At 42.9% G+C, this 22,210-nt stretch overlaps 1 protein-coding gene across 17 annotated transcripts in view; it reads right to left on the bottom strand.

Moving 5' to 3' along the window:
- The window catches only part of VEPH1 (ventricular zone expressed PH domain containing 1), a 98,436-nt gene that overhangs the window by 31,044 nt on the left and 45,182 nt on the right, over positions 1–22,210 (bottom strand). For all 17 annotated transcript variants that reach the window (XM_087739902.1, XM_087739905.1, XM_087739901.1 and 14 more), the window contains 3 exons: positions 20,394–20,603; positions 19,079–19,473; positions 3,254–3,393 (listed from right to left, as the gene is read on the bottom strand). In XM_087739902.1, coding sequence (XP_087596028.1) covers positions 3,254–3,393; positions 19,079–19,473; positions 20,394–20,603 — 745 coding nt within the window. The remainder of the gene's footprint in view (positions 1–3,253; positions 3,394–19,078; positions 19,474–20,393; positions 20,604–22,210) is intronic.

Below are 22,210 nucleotides of genomic sequence, written 5' to 3'. Positions count from 1 at the left end.
TAAGTACCTCGTTGTATAAACTGCGCACAAAATCAACGTTACAAGAACACTACTGCGTCTGAGAGAGCTTAGCGTTTCTGCCTCTACTATATCTGCTACATGATCTTGTAATTAAAAAATGCATTTGCATGCAGGAGCCAAGTTAAGAGTGCACAAACAAATCTGATTTTCCATATTTCAAGTATTTGATTTCGCAATGTGAACAAAGTCCTTTTAACGTAAGTTTCCTGGATGGATGTTCCTTCTTTTCTTTCTAAGCAGAAACCCAACAACCCTAATCCCACTGTCTGGCATCCAGCTGACACAGACACACTTCAGTAGGACACAACCAGGAATTTTTATCGTGGCTGAAGCAATGCGTTTTTTCCAGCTAAGCTGTCAGAAACAGCCGGATCATTTTGTCCAAATTAAAAGGGAGAAGCAGTCAGCTCCAGGCAGCCACCTGGCACAAGAAAATGGCAGCCCAAGTAGTTAGTGTTTGGCAAATTTATGAGCGGCTTTAGGGAAGGTGTTAGAAAGGGACGCGTCAGACAGCCCCTTACTCGCTGGTGCTACCACAGCGGCGTGACACTGTCCCACCTGAACAGGGAAATTAAGCCATAAATCGTATAGCATTAGAGGGTTATTTCAATGAATGAATCTGTGAAACTAAGCATCCTGTCTATTGAATAGCCTAACATCACCCCTTATTCTAATTTTGTTCCTTTCGTTAATCATCATTTAAATGTAAGACAATTTCTCAGATCTGCACTGACATACGCTTCTCTTCCTACTGCCCTGCACTAATAATTTGCCATTTCACAACTTCCATCCAAGGGTTTCGAAACATGACATAATTATTCACTAATATTTTAAAAATTCAATAGAAAGCAGGGTCATGAAATTAAGGATCTGTTCTGGAGACCTGAGAGAAAAAGTCTTTCTTCTCGCTTTTCCTTTTGCAGAATGCAATGTCAAACAGAATACAGAGCAACTGGCAAAAAAGGAATAAAGATACAGTAACTGGTATTGAAACCTTCAGAAACCGTATATTAGTCATCTGTCTGTGAATCTATGACAGATCTGCTGAAAACTACATTTTTATCACCAGTCTTTCATTTAATTCATTATTAACACACTATAAATATATTTTATATCAAATTTATCTCTTGTACAATTTCACAGGCTTAAATAACATCATCCCAGGGCTGAATTTAGTGCCCTGTATTTAATTTAATATTAGTTATATATCCAGTACTTAAAAGCTTTAGGATTTTCAACAAAAGAAAACCATAAATTATCTGACATTAAACACCATCCTGATGCACAGCAGGCTCAAACGCTTGGTGCAACACAGGAGGAACCTTTTTTTTTTCCCCATAAAAAAGCGTATTAAGTGCTGTGTTTACAGCATCTTTGCAAAGACACAAACTAAACCACGTTGCTTCGAGCCTGGCCCCAGCAGCATGGCGGGATTCTGCTGGGGGCTCCTTGGTGCAGAAGCCCGGGGCCGGGGTAGCACTAGCACAGCTGGAGCAAACTAGCAAGACTGTAGGGAATAAAAGCAAAGCTTTGGAAGGAGTAGCTGCAGTAGATAAATGCAGTTACCCAGCCTGGGGCAGGGAAAGCCAGGGAAACAGGGGGACCAGTGTTTGGGGGCAGCATCTGAAGGAAGCAGGACCCAGCAGGGGCATGTGGGGATGGGGAAGGGGGGCAATGGGCACCTGGGTGCAGAGGAATGGGGAAGGAAAGTAATATTGCCCCTGTGAGCTGGGAACTGTGCAAAACTCAATAGTCCTGGTGAAAGATGGAAATGGCAGAGCCAAATTCAGGGTAATCTGGGAAGGGGTTAAAGGGAGAGGTTTTTCAATGAAAAATGTATCACAAAAAGGCTAGGCACCAGGGGTTAAAGGTGGATCAGTGATTAAATTGTTGGTGCAACTGATTCAAACCATGAACCACAGACAGAGCAGAGGTCATTTAGTTAAAATCCAGCAGCAAGGGAGGCAAAGGCTGCGCAGCAGGGAGCGAGGTGTGCCAGCTCTGCCACCCGTCTCCTCTGCTTCTACTCCTCCTTTCTCGTTTTTGTGCATTTTAGTACTTTTGTCCATATTTTTCAACATCTGTTTTCCTCTTGCCAGGAATAAAATGATAAATTGGTAACATAATTCACTTATCCTCTCTAAGTCCTGTTAAAAGTTAACCTCTTTCTTCAGGTTTTCACTTACAGAGTAATTCAACTCCATTTTCAACCTTTCATGTTGTCTTCTCACCCCTGTCCCTGCATCTACTTTTCTTTGCTTTCTACGCTCTGCTCTGTCACTGTCCTCTCCTTCCCTGACCATCCTCATTCCTCATCCACAGCAAAGTCCAGGTCCCCAGAAACAGCTCACACAGGCACCGCTGGAGCCATGGCAATCACTTCTTGCACTGAAGCACCCAAATACTCCTACTGACCTCCATTTTTTAAAACCATTTTTTGTATTTGTTTCTAGGAGCAAACACAGGGAAGAGTGATTTGAGCTGTTAAATTCACAGCATAATTCACCATGCATGTTCTAAATTTCAGATAAACGCTTTTTATTTCTAAGGTTGCACTAGGGCGGGATGAACTGTGGTGAACAGCTCTGCGCAGGTTAAGAAACTGAACCTTACTATTTTAACACAAAAGCTATCTGCTTCATCTTGAAGTGTAAATGTAGGGTTTTCTCTTACAATTTCATACTATTTGTAACCTATTAGGAAATCCCACGTATGTCCAAATACTGGGCTGTATTTGGATACAGTATTAAACACGAGAAAATAGCTTTAGGGTTGGTAGGAGAACAGCACTGATCAGATTTGCAAATCCTGCTCAGTCAGAACTTCTACAGTAAAAATATCCCAGTGGGTGCTGCACCCTCTAACCTCCACCTGCAGCCTTGGCGTTGATTCTGGTCCCCTAAAATCCACTGCAATGCTCCTGCTCATTTGCAAGGCACCTGGGACTTACTGGAAGTTTTGCCTGAATAAGGACAATAAGTTTTGGTGCCACTTTTTTATTCCCAGACTTTGTAATCTCTCCAGAAAGTTTGAATTTGTTGTATTTAATAGAAATATAAAAACTTATAAACTGCAAAATCACTTCAACCTACTGTAATGACTTTCTGAGAAATCACAAGGGTCGCAAAGCACTGTGGATTAGAAGCGTGTTTAAAGAGATTAACCATTAAGACATTTTTTCTAATTACAAAGTTAACAATAGAGAAGTGCCACTAATTTGTATTGCACACACCTGCTGAAAGAGGAACATGATGTGGATCCACAGCGGAGGCTGCCGGCTGATGAGGGTAAAACTGGATTTACTGTACAGGCAGTAATGGCCCTTCAGGGGACAGCTGAAGAACAGCTTTGCTACACAACTTCTAACAGTATCTAGAAATAAATATACAGAATGTTAAAATCAACTACATAAAAGACAGAAACCTAACTGTCCATTACCAGTGTATGTGCAATCAAGCAGTGTGTAGGCACATATTTCCACTACGGGGGTATCTCAGTCTGGGTCAACTCCTGCAGCGTTCAGAAGAGCATTGCTGTGTCTGTGCCCTTAAATTAAACACAAGCCATCTGACGGTACTGGAGGAATTTAGTCTCCAGTGCTTTAAATCTTGCGTAGTAATCATTTACTCCCAAATGCAAAAGGTGCAAGACAGTGCACAGTCAGGCTGTTCATCTTCTTTGTGCTTTCTCCTGCATTCAGTACCATTGTTTAGTTTATTGAACCAGACAGATGTCAAAACTGTGCATCGCTTATTCTTATTTAAAGAGTTTGTTGGAAAAAAACATCCCATATTAGGAAACAACCATATGGGGGCCTGACATCTGTGGGATCCTTGCCGAGACTTTGCGCAGCTGAAAGCTGGTGTCTGTAGGGATGGAGGAGTGCAGCACACAGCTCCCAGCCAGGAATGGGCTCGTGCAGCTGCTGGTAAAAGCCCTGGTACTTTTCCTCTTTGCAATAGATCCTCCAGGAGCCAAAAGATGCATAAATCGATTTACAGCACTACTACACACACATCACGTTTGCTGTACAGGGCATCTTATAAATTCACCATCAGAAACACCGCAGTTTCAAAGAGCGCTACTGAGTATTCACTGAGCCCTGCAACACGGCGGGGAGCTGATGTGCCAGGTCCTGCCCCACACCACGAGAGCTCCCAGTTGCAGCCCCTCTCCCTGTCCACCCAGGAGCCCCAGCCCAAGCTCAGGTCTGCCTGAACCTGCCTGTGCAGAGATGCTCTGGCTACAGCCTGGCTTCTAGGGGCTCCAGGTTCTACAAACCCTGCTTCTCATCAAGCACATATGCTCCAGGTCTGCTTGTCACACCCAATTCCTTTACACGCTAAGCCAGGACGCTGGAACTTATGCATCCATTCGCCGAGAGGCACAACACACAAGGGAGAGGAATCACTGCTGCTGCCATACTGCAAGGGGCAACGCGACACAGTGACTTGCTCAAATCGGCAAGCCAGTACGAGGGCAGCCGCTGGCAGAACCTGCAGGCCACGACTGCTGGTGCAGCCACAGACTTCACGGCAAAAAAACACATAGAGAAAGAAAAGGCATGGAGCTCCAGGTCCAACAGGACAAGGGACTGCAAACGCGCATACAGTTACACAGCAGGAAAGGTGGGATATGTCTATTCACAGCTGTGACTCAGTGTCACGCACAGTCCCAGCTCCAGTGCACTACAGACAAAGCATCCCCAATTCTCACTGCTCTGTCAAACACCAACCATTTATGCCATCTGCAATCATGTCATCTGTTGATAAAAATCCCGTGGAGGTTACATGCACTCTGAAGGTGTCCTTTGGGATCAACAAGGCAGTTCAAAAGCTCTATGCTACGTAATGTTACCTAACTCTGAACTTCCCATGCTGGTTTTAACTGGAAATGAAGCCCTTGAGATGCATGATTCTGCTTTTGCAAAATATTGACCTTGAACCCTCGTTTTCTGTCTTTGGATGACTATTCATAATGATAACAGCATGTTAGGCATAACCTAATCAGACTTCTTTATTAACTTAAAATAGCGGTATTTCATTTTATAGCCCCTTTAAACGGGACCAAGTGGCTATCCAAGGTAAAAAGGCATGGAAAACAAAAGACAGAGATCCTTAGATGATGACCTTGATGCAAACACAGGGGAGAGCTGCACCCTCTTCACCCAGCTGGAGAGTTGAACTTGGAAGGGGAGGGGAACAACTGGCCCCACCAGCTGCTGCTGCCGCATTTGTTTCCTACCTAAAGACAGAAATGACACACAGACAGACAAAGTGCCCTGCGCTTGCAGATCAGCCTGCTAGACTGATGCATGCACAAAGCCACCGATGTTCACCTCTCCCGTGGCCCCGTCCTGCCAGAACCTGCAGAGTCAAAGCCAAAGCATTTTCAAGGAGAGCAGAGAGCAGCGTAGGCTCCTGCGGAGTTGGCCAGCCAGGTCTCACCGCGCAGCATCCACAAAATGAATCACGCAGTTGAGAAGGCTGACACGGGCCAGCTGTGCAGGGAACATTACTCAGAGTCTCGTGCTGTCCTGGTGAGTCACCGTGCAGTGAAGGTGTAGGAATAAAATGCTGTAATGAAATATCCTAACTGGAAAAATGAGTTGTAACGTTTTAGAAAATGTGGCTAACGGAAGACAGTTTAAATAGCACAGCCTTTTGAAGCTACTGACAATGAGAGCCAGCAACAAGGCAGACTAATATCAGAAGGCAGCCTTTCTGTCCAACAATAGACCATCTTGAAATACTTGTTTTTAACATTTTTCATCTAATCAAGATGTGAAAGCATAGGAGAGAAATGTACTAAATTCTGTATTTCACATAAAAACACCACATGCGAGGAATCAGTTTACCAGGGGTACAAAAGGATAGGTCCCTTGAGGAAAAGTATCAATGGATGAGATTGTCACTAAAAACACAGAAAATTCAAAACCGGGATGTTGGAACCTGCTGAAGATGCTACAGAGAGGCCAGATGGCTGTTAGGCTGGGGGAGAAAAACTTCAGAAGCTGGCAAGTGGTAACCACTTTATTATCCTTTGACAAAGCTGTTTGAATTTGCCAAGAAAAGGAAGTCACCAGTGTCAAGCTGGGACTGCAGAGCTCATTGAGACTCTACTGTAGCCCAAGAGAAGAGATCTGAGATGTAAAGGCACGGGAAGATTAAAGTTAGATTCCACAAAAAACAGTAGAGTCACTATGCATACTGTGGGGAAACACACAGGCCAAGACAATGCATAACATTTGGAAGTGAACACGAGGACCCAACCAGATTGTACAGACTGTAGAGAAAAGGATGATAACAGCACTCCTTCCTCAGAGGATCACTTACATGGTATAATCAGCAACGTTACAGCAGATGGAGCTTGGGTCATCTGGAAACCAATGGGGTGTTCATTAGTCTTTAATCATAGGCAGATGCATAAGCCAACATGGGGCCAGAAGGAAAGAGCAGAAGAAAAGCCACAGGCACTAGGAGGTCAGAGGGTCAGACCAGGCGGTGAGCTTTCCCCCCAGACAGGGAGTTTGTGAACCAAGTCAAAATGATGTTGAGCTGAACAGGACCTCAAACGTCATCCAGATCACTCCCCTCCAAAGACACAGGAGGAAGGACCTAGGCCAGCCCCAGCTCTCCTAAACCATGGGTGAGCCAACAAGAAAACCCATCCGTATTTGTCTCTAGAGAGTGCATTTAGCAGAGGACAACTTAGAAGATATTTCCTTTGCTCTGAGACAGCAATGGAAAGAGGAGCTTAACTGGGGCCACTGCTCTTCGCTTCACTGAATATACCAAAAAAAGAGGCACACTCATTGGTGTAAGGAAATATGGCACTCTTTCCTCTTACGTAGGCCTGAAAATGTGAATATATTACAGGAGAATGTTGCCTTGAGGAAGGGAAGAATCCGCATGAAGTGGTGGCTTGATGCCAAGCATTGGGCATCTGTAGGCTGCTCTTTGAAGATGACAATATTGATTTGTGCACATTGACTAAATCCCGTGGAATGTGGAAGTGCTGTTTGGGTCATGTCAATTGCCCGAGCACAAACATACTCCAAGATCTACAGCGGGACAATATTAGAAGCGTACGACCGTAAGCTTTCGGCAGTAGAAAGCCAGGGCTTAACATTAAGCCAACAAAGATGCAAATGCTGCTAAACTGAGATAACAGTTCTGAAAAGAAAACTAACTTAGCTGCAGATCACAGATACATCATGCCCATAAGCAACATACTCACCTTAGCATGAAAAAGATGGGGCATAAAATCCACAGCTCTTGGATTAGTGGCTATGGGGAAAATCTGAGTTTAACCTAATTACCCAAACCTACTGATTAATATCCAAACCTGCCAGTGTTCATGTTCAATATAAAGAAGGAGTTTCAGAAACTGAAGGGGTTAATTAGAGCAACCCTAAGTCCTGGGACATATTAAAGCACAAAACTAAATGATGTCTCCAAGGAGGCTGTTGACAGAATGCTCTTCCAACAGCACGGTCCAAAGTAAAGACCCCTCATTTATGCATCACAGATGCTAACAAAACTTTAACTTTATTGCACTCAACCAGAAGTAGAGGCTTGGCCTTGGTCCATGTGTGTGAAAAGTTTAATGCTTCATTATGGGAAATCACTCTTAGCTAAAAGTGACCGTAAGCCACGCACTGCCACTGTGAAAAGGAGCTGGCAGTCAATGCCTTCCTCTTCAGTGAGTACGGTGGTTACTTTTTCAGTTACAAATGTATGAATTGAAAAGAAACCTGGGAGGCATTTAAAGGCTGCAGGCAGACATTGGAGTGCATTGAACAACCATGCCAGGCAGCAGAGTCCAGAGCTAGATTTCTTGTCTCCCACAGTAGGTCCACATCAAGCTATTTAAATCCCATCTGGGCAGTCTCCCACAGAAGTCATTCTGGCTGTGAGCAGGGGGTGGCAGAGCTTCAGGACACCAGCCCCTGGTTAGCAATTAAGAAAGGGTGCTCAGTGCTGGGTGGGATTGCGTTTGATGGGACTGTGAAGGAGGTTCCTAAATGCTGCAGAACAAAAATTGCAAAGGATATATCAAGAGACACAAAACCCTAACAAATTGCTTAGCAGGACATTGTGGATGACAGGGAGAAAAATGCTGAGGCTGATAATACACACCAAAATAAATGTCAGCTAAAGCACTGGAGTCCATGCTGGCTGAGCAAAAAGGTAGTTCCTGGAAAGAAGCAGCATTCATTTGTCAATACCGACTGAAAAAAAGCCTCCTATTCAGACAATCTTCAAACCTCTGGTATGAGATGAGCGATTACTCATAGCTATTTCTGCTACATTTGAAATGCTGAATCTGGCAATGTCTGATAATGACCTAAAGTTTACTACGTGTGTTTTTCAATGGTTTGCAATGAACTAACAGTTTCAACGTATAACAGCTAATCTCAGTTATCCCAAAGTCAGTGGAAAGTGGTATTTAAATAATAAACCCATTCTGATGAGGACTAGGATGAGCCTGATCCATATAGCACTGTTACATTGTATTTCACTCAAGTGCAAACCAACACACCAGTACCATGGGAATTCATTTTTATGGTCACAGGAGACCTGTAAATAGATAGGCAAGGCAAAATTAGTTTCTTGTCATCATCTGGGCATGTGAAGCTGCCCAGGATGAAGCTGGGCACTTTTTCAGGAAAATTATATGTCAGAAAAATATCTACATTGTGCCATTTCACAAAATGTTTATAATGGAAAAATCCTGATCATTTTAATTAATGGCATCACCAGAGACTGACCCACAGCATGTGAGATTGGCACGCTGGATGTACACACATTGCAGAAAACCAGTGGCCCGTTGTATTACCAACTCCCGCACAGAGACAGACCTCTAGCTAAAAATACAAATTGTAATAGTCGCATAGGTTGAGTCACAGCTTTCCAAAATTCGGCAGCATCCACTGAAGGTGAAGGAGCAGGATTGGAAGCGCTGCCTTCCTGCAGTGCTGCCCACCAAAGCACTTCCCACCCGGGAAGGTACACGTCTTCTGCTCGCAAGTAACCAAGGGCTCAAGTGTCTGGCCAAAGTTTTGGGAGATCTTTAACCACTGCAGCTTTCTCTTACTAACGTTATGAATAATAACATAGGTTTAAACTTTTATTCAAATAAAACCATGGTAGCAGAGTTCTCTTGTACTACACGCCATAAAAAAACATTGCAGAAGTTGTAAATATTATTCAACAGGTTATCAGTCTCTATTGTGCTCAAAATATCCTCCAAAATGTCTATTATATATGGCAAGTGTTATCCTACCACCCAGCTGTTGTTAGACACTAACTTTTGTATGCTACGTTTTCATTTTTAAGAAGCCAAACAAAAGCATTAGGTGTTTCTAGAAGTGGCAATATTACGCTTCACAAATATTTCCCCACTCATGTAGCAATTTCGATTCAGAGTCTCTGCACTGTATCCCACTGTAGCAGAGTAATAACATTCACCATGGGTTTTGATATTTCTCGTATAATATTGCACTTTTATAATATCTTATTTGAGGACCCCAGAGAACCATTACTTAAACTTCAAAACGTCCATCACAGGAGGTCATTTTTGCTGTACCTTGTGGATAAGTCAGAAGCGTGGCAGGATCATTTAGGAGCAAAGCATGCGTGTAACACATTTGTGTTCATACTTGTGCTCAGACACACTCTAACCGAGAATGAAAAAGGTGCTTTTTGTAGTATTTATGAATTGCGTGTACTTATTATGTACTCAGTATGATATGCAGCTTAAGAAGATACATTTTGGGCTTTCCTAACACACACGTACAAAAATTGGCTGAGCTTTAGGTAAGTTCTTGCATACTTTTCCCAGTCCATCATTGCAATGTTATATAAAAAACTATGAACCAAATATCAACTTTGTGCAATCTCAACGGATTTCAGAGGAGTTAAAGCAGAGATAATAAAACATAGCAAGACCTATTGACACCTGTGAAACTTGAAGGCAGTCATTTCTAGGGAAAACAACTCTGCATTTGCACTTGGCAATGCACAGCAGCTGACAGAGGAGAATCTGATGAGTGAGCAGGGATCAGGTCTGCAGGTTTAGCTAGGAAAGGGGAGCATACAAAAATTTTTGCTAGGAAGAACAAAAATAAATCACTTGCAGGCTTGAGTTAGCAAAAAAGCTTTGAAGGTGAAAAGAAACCAGTCTCAGCCTACAAAGGTGGAGACAACTCAGTTCCCTAAATCTCTGTGTAATTCCCCATGTGGAAACACAGAAACACTCACTCTGACTTTGCCTGGTAAGAAAAGATGAATTTAGCCCCAAAGAAACTTTCTGGGTATCAGTACGGTACAACACACAGGAGATTCCTGTCAACAAAACCTACTTGCTCTGCAACAGCTCCCCCAGCACATGGCACATCTTGGTGAATGCTTGTAATCCAATGTTGACTAAAGGTCCTTTTGATGTGATTTAAAGCAATGAAGTCCAAATTATGGCAAAGATGGATCTGCAACTCTTTAAAATAATTGGTCAAAAGTATGTAAGGGGGAGAGGAAGGAAAAAATTAACTAATTTCCCTGAGGACATTAAGCCTATTACATTGGTCACATTTAAGCTACATATTTACAGACTCTAGAACTAGTTTTGTACTTTAAAAACTACTGTCACTTCTAAATGTGGAAAGCAAATTTGAAGCAGGGTGTTTATGCTAACTTCTATTTCACTGAGTAACCTGTCCCATCTGACCTAAATTAGGATTTATGGAAGCACCATTTCAATCACTAGATCTGCGACTCTAATAGCACTTCTATACTGCACGGGCTCATAGAGGCTTTGACTGTGAAAAAAGAAAAAGAAAAGAAAAAACCCAGAGACAGACTTGTCTTATGACTATTTAAGAGTGCTAGCTCTTGGAACTGGATGATGGATACGATCATTTTGCTTGGGCCAGGAAAATCCCTTGTACATGTCAACACGTCAAAAGATACTGCACGAGGAGGAAAGGGACAGTTCAGGGACAAGATGATAGGACACGAGGTATGTCTTCATTGGGGCACTGACTTAGGATAGGCAGTCACTAGTAAATGCACACACCGCCTTGGTCTGAACGCCAGTCAGCCCCATAGCTGTGCTGCTGCGGTATTACTTGTGTGAAAAATGAGCTTCTCATGCACCCGTGAGCTGCTGTCGGCTGGGCCACACTCTGACTTTCTCAGGGAGAATTACAGCACGTTTTGTACGTCTTGTCAGCGCTCCCTTTGGTAACAGCAGAGAAACCAATTTCTCAGCACTTGGGGTCTCAGCCTGTGCTCCCACATCCAGGTGGAAAGGTGGCCAGCCTGCATCTACCCCATACTCAGGGAGAGGCCAGCAAGCTCTGGTGCAAAGCAGGTTTATTAGGTGAGAAGTCTGTGTATGTTGATGAGAGTTTTGTTTGGGCTAAGCACCAGCTCAGTTAACTCAGCAAAGGAGAAAAGTTCATAGCTCCGCTTCATCTCATTAGCAGCAAAGAAATACCTACTGCTGCCGAGTGTCTGGGGTAACACACCGACCAGACAGAACAACTGCTTGTTTTATCCAGTTACTAGGAATTATCCCTATTGGCGAGCACCTGAGAGCAAAGCTAAGCCAAGACATTTTAAAGCTCTGTGCATCCCTCCACTCAAGCAGCTCCTCATCTCAGCCTCCCCCGGGCACCGTCCCCAGCTGCGCCCGCGTCCTGCTCTCCCGCATCGCAGGCAGCAGCAGCTGGTGACGCTTGGGCACATCTTTTCCATAAAGAAGGATGAGTTCTCCCCCTTCCTCAGCCTGGATTTGGCGTGGCTTGGAAGAAGAGTCCGAGTAACACAAGGAAAGGATTTTAAAACATGAAGAACCCGTGAAAGGCAATGCAAGGCACAAAACAACCCCACATAGTCACCAAATGCCCCAGATGGCAGAGATTGATCAAGATCCCAAGGAAACTCTCCTCTAGTCAAGAAATATTTCTCATCACATCTGTTGGCAAGTCTCAAACTTCTAGCAAGAGAATAAGCAACAACTTGTTTTTCCTACAGGAAACAAGAGAATATATGTTGCAATTTTAAAGTTCACTACTAAGTGGTTGTGCCTGGGGAAAAAGAACAAAATATAAACAGAAGAATGTCAGTAGAGTTAGTTGTTGTTTATTCCAGCTAAACATGCTGGGCTAAACCAGGAGGGACATAGGTAAGTAGGTACAGAGTCACCGGTTCTGGGAACAATTAATACATTATTTGATTTATTTTGGTAATCCTTTACTATTAAATAAAATCTGTTAATAGGAGTAAAAGTATGCTTATAAATTTCCCAGATAGAATCAAACCCACAAACATGAAACCAGAGAATAAGAAATATACAGAACTTTTAAAATTTCAGTTTTAAGCCCTTCTCAGCTTCCCCAGTTTCCTTTTCCTGATCTCTCAAGTTTGGTTTACAAGTAATAAGTTTATAAAACCCTTTACCATCAGCATAATGAAAAGTGTATGCCATTTGAGAAGGTACAACAGTAAAACATCTCTGCTACATTGTCCCATCTTCAGAAGCAAAAATGCATTTACCTTTCCGCTGCCTGTATCGATGACTGAAGTGCACAGAGCCCATAAGGTGTGCACAGGAAAGCAGGGTCCTGGGAAAACATCCCACTGCTGCCGCTACCTGGCTCCTCTGCATCCCAGCTGCATCCCTCAGCCGCCTCTGCCCAGCACCCCCAGGCTGGCAGAGGGCTGCTGCCTCACCCTGCCTGCACAGCAGGCACAGGCAGCTCCTGGAGGAACCGTTAGGTCTGTCCTTGTTGAACCCAGAAGCTCAGAAGTCAAAGTCCTCTGGTTTGGCTTTCCCCCCGGGAAAGTGATAACACCACCCCACCAGGAATCTCCCAGCTACCAGGTAAAGCACATCTGGAGACCAGCCTGTTTAAACTGATGCTTCCAGATGAGGTGTAAAGCACACATCATTTGCTATTATCACGTATGTGAGGGCAGCAAGTTATGAGCGTGTTCATGTTCCTATTACGCTCCCTGTTGCGCTGGGAGTTTCTCCATGGTCTGGCAACGCAGATGACCACAAGTGCGATGGCCATCCTGTGAGTTAGCGCTTCCATTCTCACTGCCAGCCCTCGCATTTGGGATGCATTTGAAATACCAGTCCTGTAGAATAAAATGCCAACTAATTTTTTTTTGTTTTCGCCTAGCAGCAGCAGAGTTCATCTCTGGAAATGCTGGCCTGAGCCTATGCAACTTTGTGGTCCCACTGAAGGAGCAGAGGTCCATCTGTTCCAAATCAACATTTGGCTTATGGAATGCTGGAATTTATCAGACCGGTGCAGGGGCGAGCACTGCAGGGGAGCAATGAGCTTTTCCATCTATGCCGTCATATGGTACCGATTATCTCTCAGTACAGCATAAAACATAATAAACAACCAGATTTAGGACCAGCGTACTGCAACCTGTTTCCCCTGCCACCTCCTCTTCTTTCAGCATTCTGTCATTAATCCTACAAAATGTTTGCTGTTTGTATTTCCTCCTGTAGGGCACCGAGGAGCCAGGAGTGACTTACTGCTATAAAATGGTTATAGTATTTTTCATTGGATAGCATTGCATTTTGAATGTGGCCTCAGTGACCAAGGATTGAATGATGCACTAGATCTCCCTGGGCTCTGTCCTCTTAAAAAGGAGGCTAGGCAGGCTGGAAATGTGCAAAGCCTTCAGTATCCTCTACACACATATATTATCAAATGCTTTCTTTCCAACAGCTCACTTGACACTCAGTGCTCTGAGCTGTAGGCATTAATGGTGGCATTTTTATCCCAATTATCTAAAGAGCAAGTAGAACTAGAGTGGAAAACGAGGACCTGCCCTCAAGTTATAACCAAATCCAGCAGCTGTACAGGCTTGTGTCTGGGAAGCATCTGACACCAGCCACTCCCAGAGGCAGGATACACAATTGCCATGCATTTGATCCACTATCCCTATGTGTCTGGGAAACAAGAAAAATAAGGCAAAAATCATCCAACGTGCAGGGTTCAAGGTGAGACCCAGCAAGGCTAGAGCAGGTGGAGCTCGCCAGCTGCTCAAGAGCCCTGTACTGCATGCAGGGGTAATTGGGGCTACACCATGTAAAACAGAGTGGACTCAGGTCTCAGCTGGATGTTGTGGCACTCCTGCAGCCAACTCTGGCAGGTCATAACACCAATAACGCCTAATACAGGAATGCCATCTTTCACCTAAGTCTTTCAAAGCAACCTATGCAAACCTTTGCCAGCCCTATCTCACCAGAAGGGTACACGAGACCTAGAAAAGCAGAAAGGCTGAAGGACCTTTCAGAGAGCACCTACTGCAGCCAGTAGAGAAACTACAAATACAATGTGGGGATCTTGAACACGGGCTCTTGTTCTCAATCACTGGGACCCCAGCCACACCAAGGCAGCGGAAATCCTGCCCAGCGTATGCTGAAAAGCAATAACCGAACTCGGGAGCATTCAGGAAATTATAGATGCACAAGTCTGGGCCACTGCCATCTGCAAGATCCTGGAGGTACAGATAAGATATAAGATCACAAACCATCTGGAAAAATATGGGCTGATGAAAACTACTTTGCTTAGCTCCATGAAAGCTAAGGCGCCTGACAAATATGGTGGTGCTCTTTTTTTTTTTTTTTTTTTTTTGAGGAAAAGATCCACAGGATTAAGAGGATTAAAGTGATGAACATGACATAAAAGAATTCCTCAAATTGCTTAAAATACAGCAGAGATGCGAATCTGGGCAACGTGGTTCAAACTAAGCAGGAACTGAACAAAACCATTAGCCCTAAACTGAAACAAGTGAAAATAAATGGATTTTTGTGGTTTTGGATGCCTTCTTTCTGCCCCAGTTTAAATCCCCTCTCTGACTGCAGCGTTAGTTCCAAAAGATTCACTTACGCACATACACACATGCATCTGGTAAGCTGTTGTAGCTTGTCTGTTCTTCAGAACACCTTCAACTTGACTGTTTTCTTAGTATAAGACATTCTGGCCAACAGCCCAGTCTTAACTGTGCTTCTGCTGTAGGATCATCACCCAGTTCACAACTCTCCTCTGCCTGAAGCACATGCAGCCAAAAATAGTAAATACGAAATGAGATAACAGAGCTGAGGACATGTCAATTTTTCAATGTGTACAGGAGGCATCTTCAAACTGTCACAGAGAGATCATGGATCCACCCTTACAGTTCTTAACCTGTATCCCTTCACAGATGTAAAATCTAAGACTTAAGTTAATATTACATAAATTTTGACATATAGTATAATTTGAATGAGCTTGTAAGTCAACAAGGAGACTGAAAAAACACACCCTGTAAAGCAAAAATATTTTGTGAGGACTAAGACCTACACAGCAAATGTCTGACTCAACAGCAAAAAAGAAAATTTGCAAATCACAGACAATGTTACAGAGCAGAGGATGCAATCAAAGACACGCCGGGGACCTGGAGTGGTGATCAGATCTGGCCCCTTACCCACACTCAGAGTCGAGTGCCTACGACATTGGGAGTTGTAGTAGCAGTACAACTGGCCGATGGTGTAAGGCAAGCTTCAGAAGAAATAAAATCTTATATTAAATCAACTGATATGTGTAGAAAAAACAGAAATATTTTAGGGAGCACCAACCCTTCTTCAGATCTGCCAGACCTCGCAGACTTGCCTTGCCTAGGCCGGCTTTCCAGGTTTCTTTAACGTGCTTTTGACCTCCACAACCTCCTCTGCCAGCACAAGCTAGAGAGCTTTTTCTACTGTTTAAGCTGAATCTTTTTTATTGGTATTTAAGCTCATTATTTCTTGCCTTGTCCAGCATGGACTGTTCCCTTAACTGTCTTGCACATAGCTGAAAATTGTTATCAAGTCATCCTTCAGTTTTCTCCTACTTTGGTTAAGAAACCAAATTTTCTCAATTTTTGTCCTTTTGAGGGATGTTGGAATGGCAATTCTGATTCGAGTCAAAGTCCCACCAGTACCTTATCCTGGTATTAGCTCGCAAAGGGCGAGTAAAAGAGCTGTAAGTGAGGAGTGCTAGAACAGAACAACCACGCAGCAGTAATTTCCTTCCTGCTCTCCTGGTACCTCCATCTGTGGCTCCGACGTTTCCAGAGTCAGGGTAGTATTTTGATAACCTTGAATGGCTCTAATTAACTTACCTAATCACTTTTGAAACCAACTACCCTTTCAGCATGCTTAATGTACTGTAGCAATCAGTTCTGCCATTTAATTGCAAGTATGTAATTACATGTTAAGAGGTGCCTATCTTGTGCATTTTGAATTTGCTTCCTGACAACTTCATTACGTGTTCTATAGTACCTGTATTAGAATAGACAGTGAGCCACCACTCCCAAATGATCTCCTCAGTCATTCATGATATTGCAAATCTCTATCAGCTGTCTCTTTTCTGGACCGTGGAGTCCCAGTCCATTTTTCTTAATATGGAGGTCTCTGATTATCTTCATACTCCTGCTACCTGTCTCCTTTGTCCTTCAAGATTCAGGCTCCAATTAATGCAGACAATGACATAATGATGTCATTTGATGTATCTGTTTTTCTTAATAATTCTTCTCTTGTCCATTTCCTTTTTTATCAGCTGCTGAGCACTGAACTGAATGTCCTCTATCATTCTGCAAGGCAGTGACTCTGTATTGGGAAAACCTCAGCAGCCCCCTGCTTTCATTCCTACTGCTCTTGGTATTAGTGCCCCAGATCTGGCAGGGGCCGTGCATGCTAATTCTGGATGTATCCAAAGGCACACAAGCTGCTTCTGTCCTCACCAGTACATCATCACAGCATCCTTTTGGGGATGCCACACAGTCTCAGTTTTAAGCAATAAGGAATTCACCATGTTCACAGTCTGCCCAAAGGTTAGACATCACCATCATTAGAAATGCAAGCAGGGGTTTGAATTCTGTTTAAGTGAAGTGAACAGAATTTAGCCCATCATTACTTAGAACTTCTTAAAACTGACGTTAACACTCTGTTGACCTGTGTGTGAGCTGCCACTTGAAAGCCCAGGAAAGGCATGACTCTAATGAAGAGGTTAAAGTATGAAATTTGCACTCTCCATTATTAGCAAACTGCAGTGCTATTCTACAACACATTTTGCCACTATTTCCTTCAAGTACTCTGTTTCATGGGAGATTGCCCTGAAGTGCCTATCTTTTCATATTTTCCCTGGTTTGCACATTAAATTTCCAGTTCAACAAACTCCTACATAACCGACATAAGATTACCCAACTATGTATATTAATATTTTCCAACATTTTCTTACTATTTTCTAAACATCTTACTTGAAATGTAGAACAGATACATTTTGAATGGGCAGGAATCACAGAAGTCCAATAACTGCAAGGTTTTTGGTGGAGTTGTTTATGTAATATCTGAGATATTAACAAAGCTGTCCTCTGCGTAATGAGCCAGGCTGCATTTCTTCAACATATTTAGAATGAGTCACATAAATCTCCTGTTCTGCACATGTGTCCCTACTCAAAGAATTTCCCTAAGAATGCTAGTCGAGGATTTTCAGGAAATTACAATAGTTTGAATGAATTTAGAAATAATCACATGCTTAGAACATATCATAATAGGTACTTCAGGAAGGAAACCGAGCAATACATTTAAAAATATTCAACATATTGTATTTGATTAATGCAAGGTCAAAGCATTCGGCGCTTCAAGCCAGATCGTTCGCTCTTTTGTTTCCGCTGTACTTTTAGGAAACAAAAGGTTTATCATTAATTCCACCAAATAACTATTTCAAATAGTAAAACTGGAAATTAAGATTTGTAGGAAATTCTTCAGAAACATAAGCTTTTAAAATATATATATATATAGTCATATCCCTTTGATGAGTGGAAACTGCTTTTCAACTTCTTGACCACTGAAAAAGTAAACAAATACTTTATCAACAAAAGTTGATATTTGATGGACCTGAAGTTATGTAGTATTAGAAGATGACATTTCAAGTGACTGCAAATTAATTAAATTTATTCAGTCAGCTACTTTTTGAAATCAACGCGGCCCATGAAGTGTTGAGCTGTAAATTGCTCACGACCACTAGCAAGTGGTTAGATGCACACAAATTCACATTAAAGGGAGCGACTGCTGCTCAGTGTAAGCAAAAGGCTCACAACCCAACCTAAAGAATACTTCAAAGAGGAGTATCAAAGACCCGTCTTGCAGTGTATTGCCAATCTCCTCCACAGTCTCACCAAACCAGCTTTCTCGCACTTGAAAACAAATATCCAGCCTTGATGAAAGCAGAAAACATTAAACAACCCCAGGGAAGTGGTGAGATAGGATCCAACCCAACCCAAAGCACTGGGGATCTCATTCTGTTGTGCCTTCAAGGAGCTTTGTGTCTGGGCTGGAATGTGCTGACCTGCTTCGTTTCTGGTGTATCTTATAAGTCAACTGATTTAATATTATCATGTTAATGAGGAAGGATACCCAGATTTGCAACCCCGCAAGCCAAGAAGGAGGCTTAAGTATTAGCATGTGCTTACCCATGTGCCTGTGTGGCCGAGTCCGACCCATGGCACGTGCACTCTGTTGCACTCAACTCTCCATGACCGTTAACACGGCTCCGTAACTTACAGCCTAGAGCTAGGTGACAGTCAGGAGGAGAAAGGCAGAAAGCCACATTCCCCTTGCGTGCCTGCCCTGCAGACGTGCCCAGAGGTATCGCCAGCTCTAGCCAACAGCCATGGCTCTTCAGCTCAGTCTGATGGGTCATGCCCTTTTCCAGAGAGCTCTGGGTTTGTTCCCTATGACAGTCAAAAGGCAATCCTCGCGTTAACCTTCATGGAAGTCTGGGGTAGGCAAGGGTTGCACTATATCCCTGAAGGAAAAGGACAACAGTCCTGGAAGATTTCAAAACGCACACTGCAATTTGTGAATGACATCACTTTATAAAACTAATGTTCCTCCCCATCCATGAGCTCTGCGCTGGAAGATCTCTGCTGCCCATCTGCCTGAACCCCGTGATGGCTTTCAGTGTAGTGGTAGAGTTCTCATAATCAGAAAGGCTCAGACCTCTTACCTTCAATTACACACTGATCAGGGATAGGAATTTTCCTCCCCATCTCCGTGACATATGCTTTCACTTTACCCAGGTTTTCCTTCAAGTGCAAGTAGAGCTTGTCCTGGTATTCCATGGGGCTTGTCACGGCCTCTGCACTTCCTTTGTGGGACTTTTCTTTAGCAGATTCTGGCAAATTTGCTGATTCCATGTAATCAATGCTTTGGTGTGAAACCAAAGAATTTCCCAGTTGCATTGCTTCAGTATCAGCACTAAAAGGCAATTTGTCATTTTCTTGGCTAATGTAGATCTCGGTGAAGGAGATAACTGCTGGTATCTCTCCGTTCTCCTCATCCTGTCCGCTCTCTGAGTTTACCCCCTTCATGCGGACTGCATGCAAAGCGAGGCTTTTGGACCTGGAAGGCGATTAAGGAAAAGGAAAAGTGTTTTGGAACAGAGGTAAGACACAAAAATCACCCGAACACATGATCTTCTGAATTACCTCTGTGCAGCTGGTTCAGACAGCTGAGCGTGGGGCTCACTTAGCCAGAGGCAAGTATCTTTTGGTAAATCTGCGTTTCAAAAGCAAAACTCAAGCCACATATTTAATAAGCAAATGAAACTAAATAATATCCATATATCACAACATCTGCATGCCATGGAGGGAGCTAGTTAACCTATCTGCAAGAAACTTATAACCCCAGCACTGGAGTATATGCTTTATTGATCACATCATAAAAATGCCATCCAGCAGCCATTTAACTGAACCAAGATTCCGCCTCCAGTTCTTCATTGCCCCATGCCGATATACTGAGGATGAAGTTCAGCTTCCATAAGAGTAAGAAGGGTAGAAGTGAAGTGACTGAAAGGGCAAATATTGGACCAGCAAAAGAAAACCTCTGCTGTGAAGCTGCGGTTCACAGGCAGCCTAAGGACACCATGGGTGCACATTGCTGTCTGAGCCCTTATCTCACCCAGGGTCCCGGGAGGGTCGTGCTCATCTCACACAGTGCACAGGCAAAATTTGATTCAAACATCTGATACTTATTGTTAGCAATAATACCCAAGAAAGGTCTCTGTATCTTCCTTTCTAGTAGTATCTGTATGCAAATATTTTCCTATCCCTTGTGCTGTTTTGGGGCACAGGAGAGATTAAATAAATAATTTAGAAATATTTTATCCAGCCTTTGAATTCATGGATATGAGACTTGGTTAAAATTAGACATATGATGCCCATAGGTATCATGCAAGCAGACCAAATTCTCAATGCTTAGATAAAGTTTTATTACAAAACTGATATTCATGAAAACCACTCACACGTTTTACAGAGCCATACCTGTTAAATCTCATATCCTTCCTTTCTTCTTTAGAAACCTGGCCTAAACTGTATCTCCTCACTGAGCCAGGAGTACTGTTGTCAACATTTATTTTCTCTTCAAAAGCCTGTATTTTAACTTGAAGCTTTTCATCATCTTCATTTCCATTCATAACAGATTTTAAATCATCCAGTGGTACAGGAGATTCTGTTTCGGTATCATTTTCCGTCCTAAGGAAGTAGAAAGCAGAGATTTAACTCTAGCACACCATGTTCATCGTGATGTTGATGCTGTGTTTCTGCCCGTGACCTGTATTATGTATCTGATAAATAGTTATGTTTCAGCAGAGATCCTCTTAGAGGTTGATTAATCATTTTCAGAAACATCTTCTAGATCAATGTCTCTATCAGGTGGATCAGAAACATTGAACATCTCTGACAACACTGGATTAGAAACTGCATGTGCTGTATCTGCATAAGCAAAACGCAGCTCTTTCCCTGATAGTCCCATAGCAAAAAGTTTTTCAACTCAACTCAAACCATTCTCTCAAGCTTGCTAAACAGCGATTTATTACAGTATTTTCATAAACCAAAAGTGGAGCTAATTGCAGAGTTTATAGAAGTCTGCGGTTTAAAGATTTGATGAAAGTACATGCAGTTCCTACTGAATTATTGTACTCTGAATAAGAAAAATATCTTTTAAAAGTCAGCACATGGATGGAAAAATTCTAAGCAATGTGACTGAAGTTCAGCAAAAGAAAAAGGGAAAATGAAAAGTTAAAATGAACTTGTAGGACTGCAGGACAAGCTGTTTTATTTTACATTTTATTGTTATGTTAGCCTTAGAATATGTAAACTTTTAATGCAAAATTTGAAGATAACTTTAAAATAAATTGAAGGGAAGCTGTTAAAGGACAAAAAGAAATCTGCTGTCAAATACACTGCTGGTAAGAATTTGCTTTCTAGTGAACAAAATATCCTCTGACCAGTGAAAAATGTTGTCTTTGTTGGAGGCCCAGCAGTGCTGCTGCAGAGGCAGTAGTCCCTACCAGCCAAAGCCCTAGGGCACAGAAACCCTCCGCAGAAGGGTCCTAGGATGAAAGATCCACCACCCCAAGCCAGGGCGAGGGGAGGCACGCCGATATCACACCCTACTCCAAGTGCAGCTGTTTCCATGCCCAAAACCACATTTCCTACACTAAGGTTTTCGGTCTGAGTGCTGGATTCCCCAAAACAGGGCTTCTGAAAACAGAGTTTGCTGGGTTCCTACAGAGCTCACAGTCCACGGTGAGACTCAGCTCCTCCAAATATTGGGCCATTCGCCAGAAACCTAAACCTTGGGTATCCACACTCTCCCGTGAAGAGGCTGCTTGGCCTTTATGCAGCCGCAGGACTGAATTTCCCAGGGCACCAACAGCATACTGTGGCAAAAGCACTGCTGCTCCTTCCCCTCTTCTTCAGCGAGGTGCCTTCTGCTGGGGATTTATACGTCCCCATCTTAGTCCTGCAACTATGGAGTAACAGGACCAAAAAATCATGAAGGCCGTACAAAGACGATCAGAAATCTCTTAGAGAATTAAAGGGTATTTGACAGTATTTACTTTTTAAACTCTACCCACAGCTCTAAAACAAGCTCATTTTTCTTCTGACCATTTCTTTGCCTTTTTTTTTCCTAACAAGGAATAGCTAAATCTGTAAAGTATGGATACGGAAAGCCACAAATGAGAGTTTTAACATAGCACTTTCAAAGCAGCAGAGTCTCAACAAGTCATGCTCACAGTCAGAAAACCTATTAAAAACTCCCAAATGCTGCAAATTACCAATTGTGGAAACAAAGC

The sequence above is a fragment of the Nipponia nippon genome, unplaced genomic scaffold (assembly GCF_047370975.1).
Source record: "Nipponia nippon isolate SJK-2023a ecotype South Korea unplaced genomic scaffold, ASM4737097v1 scaffold_7, whole genome shotgun sequence".
Lineage (NCBI taxonomy): Eukaryota > Metazoa > Chordata > Aves > Pelecaniformes > Threskiornithidae > Nipponia > Nipponia nippon.
This window is presented reverse-complemented; position numbering and strand designations above follow the sequence as displayed.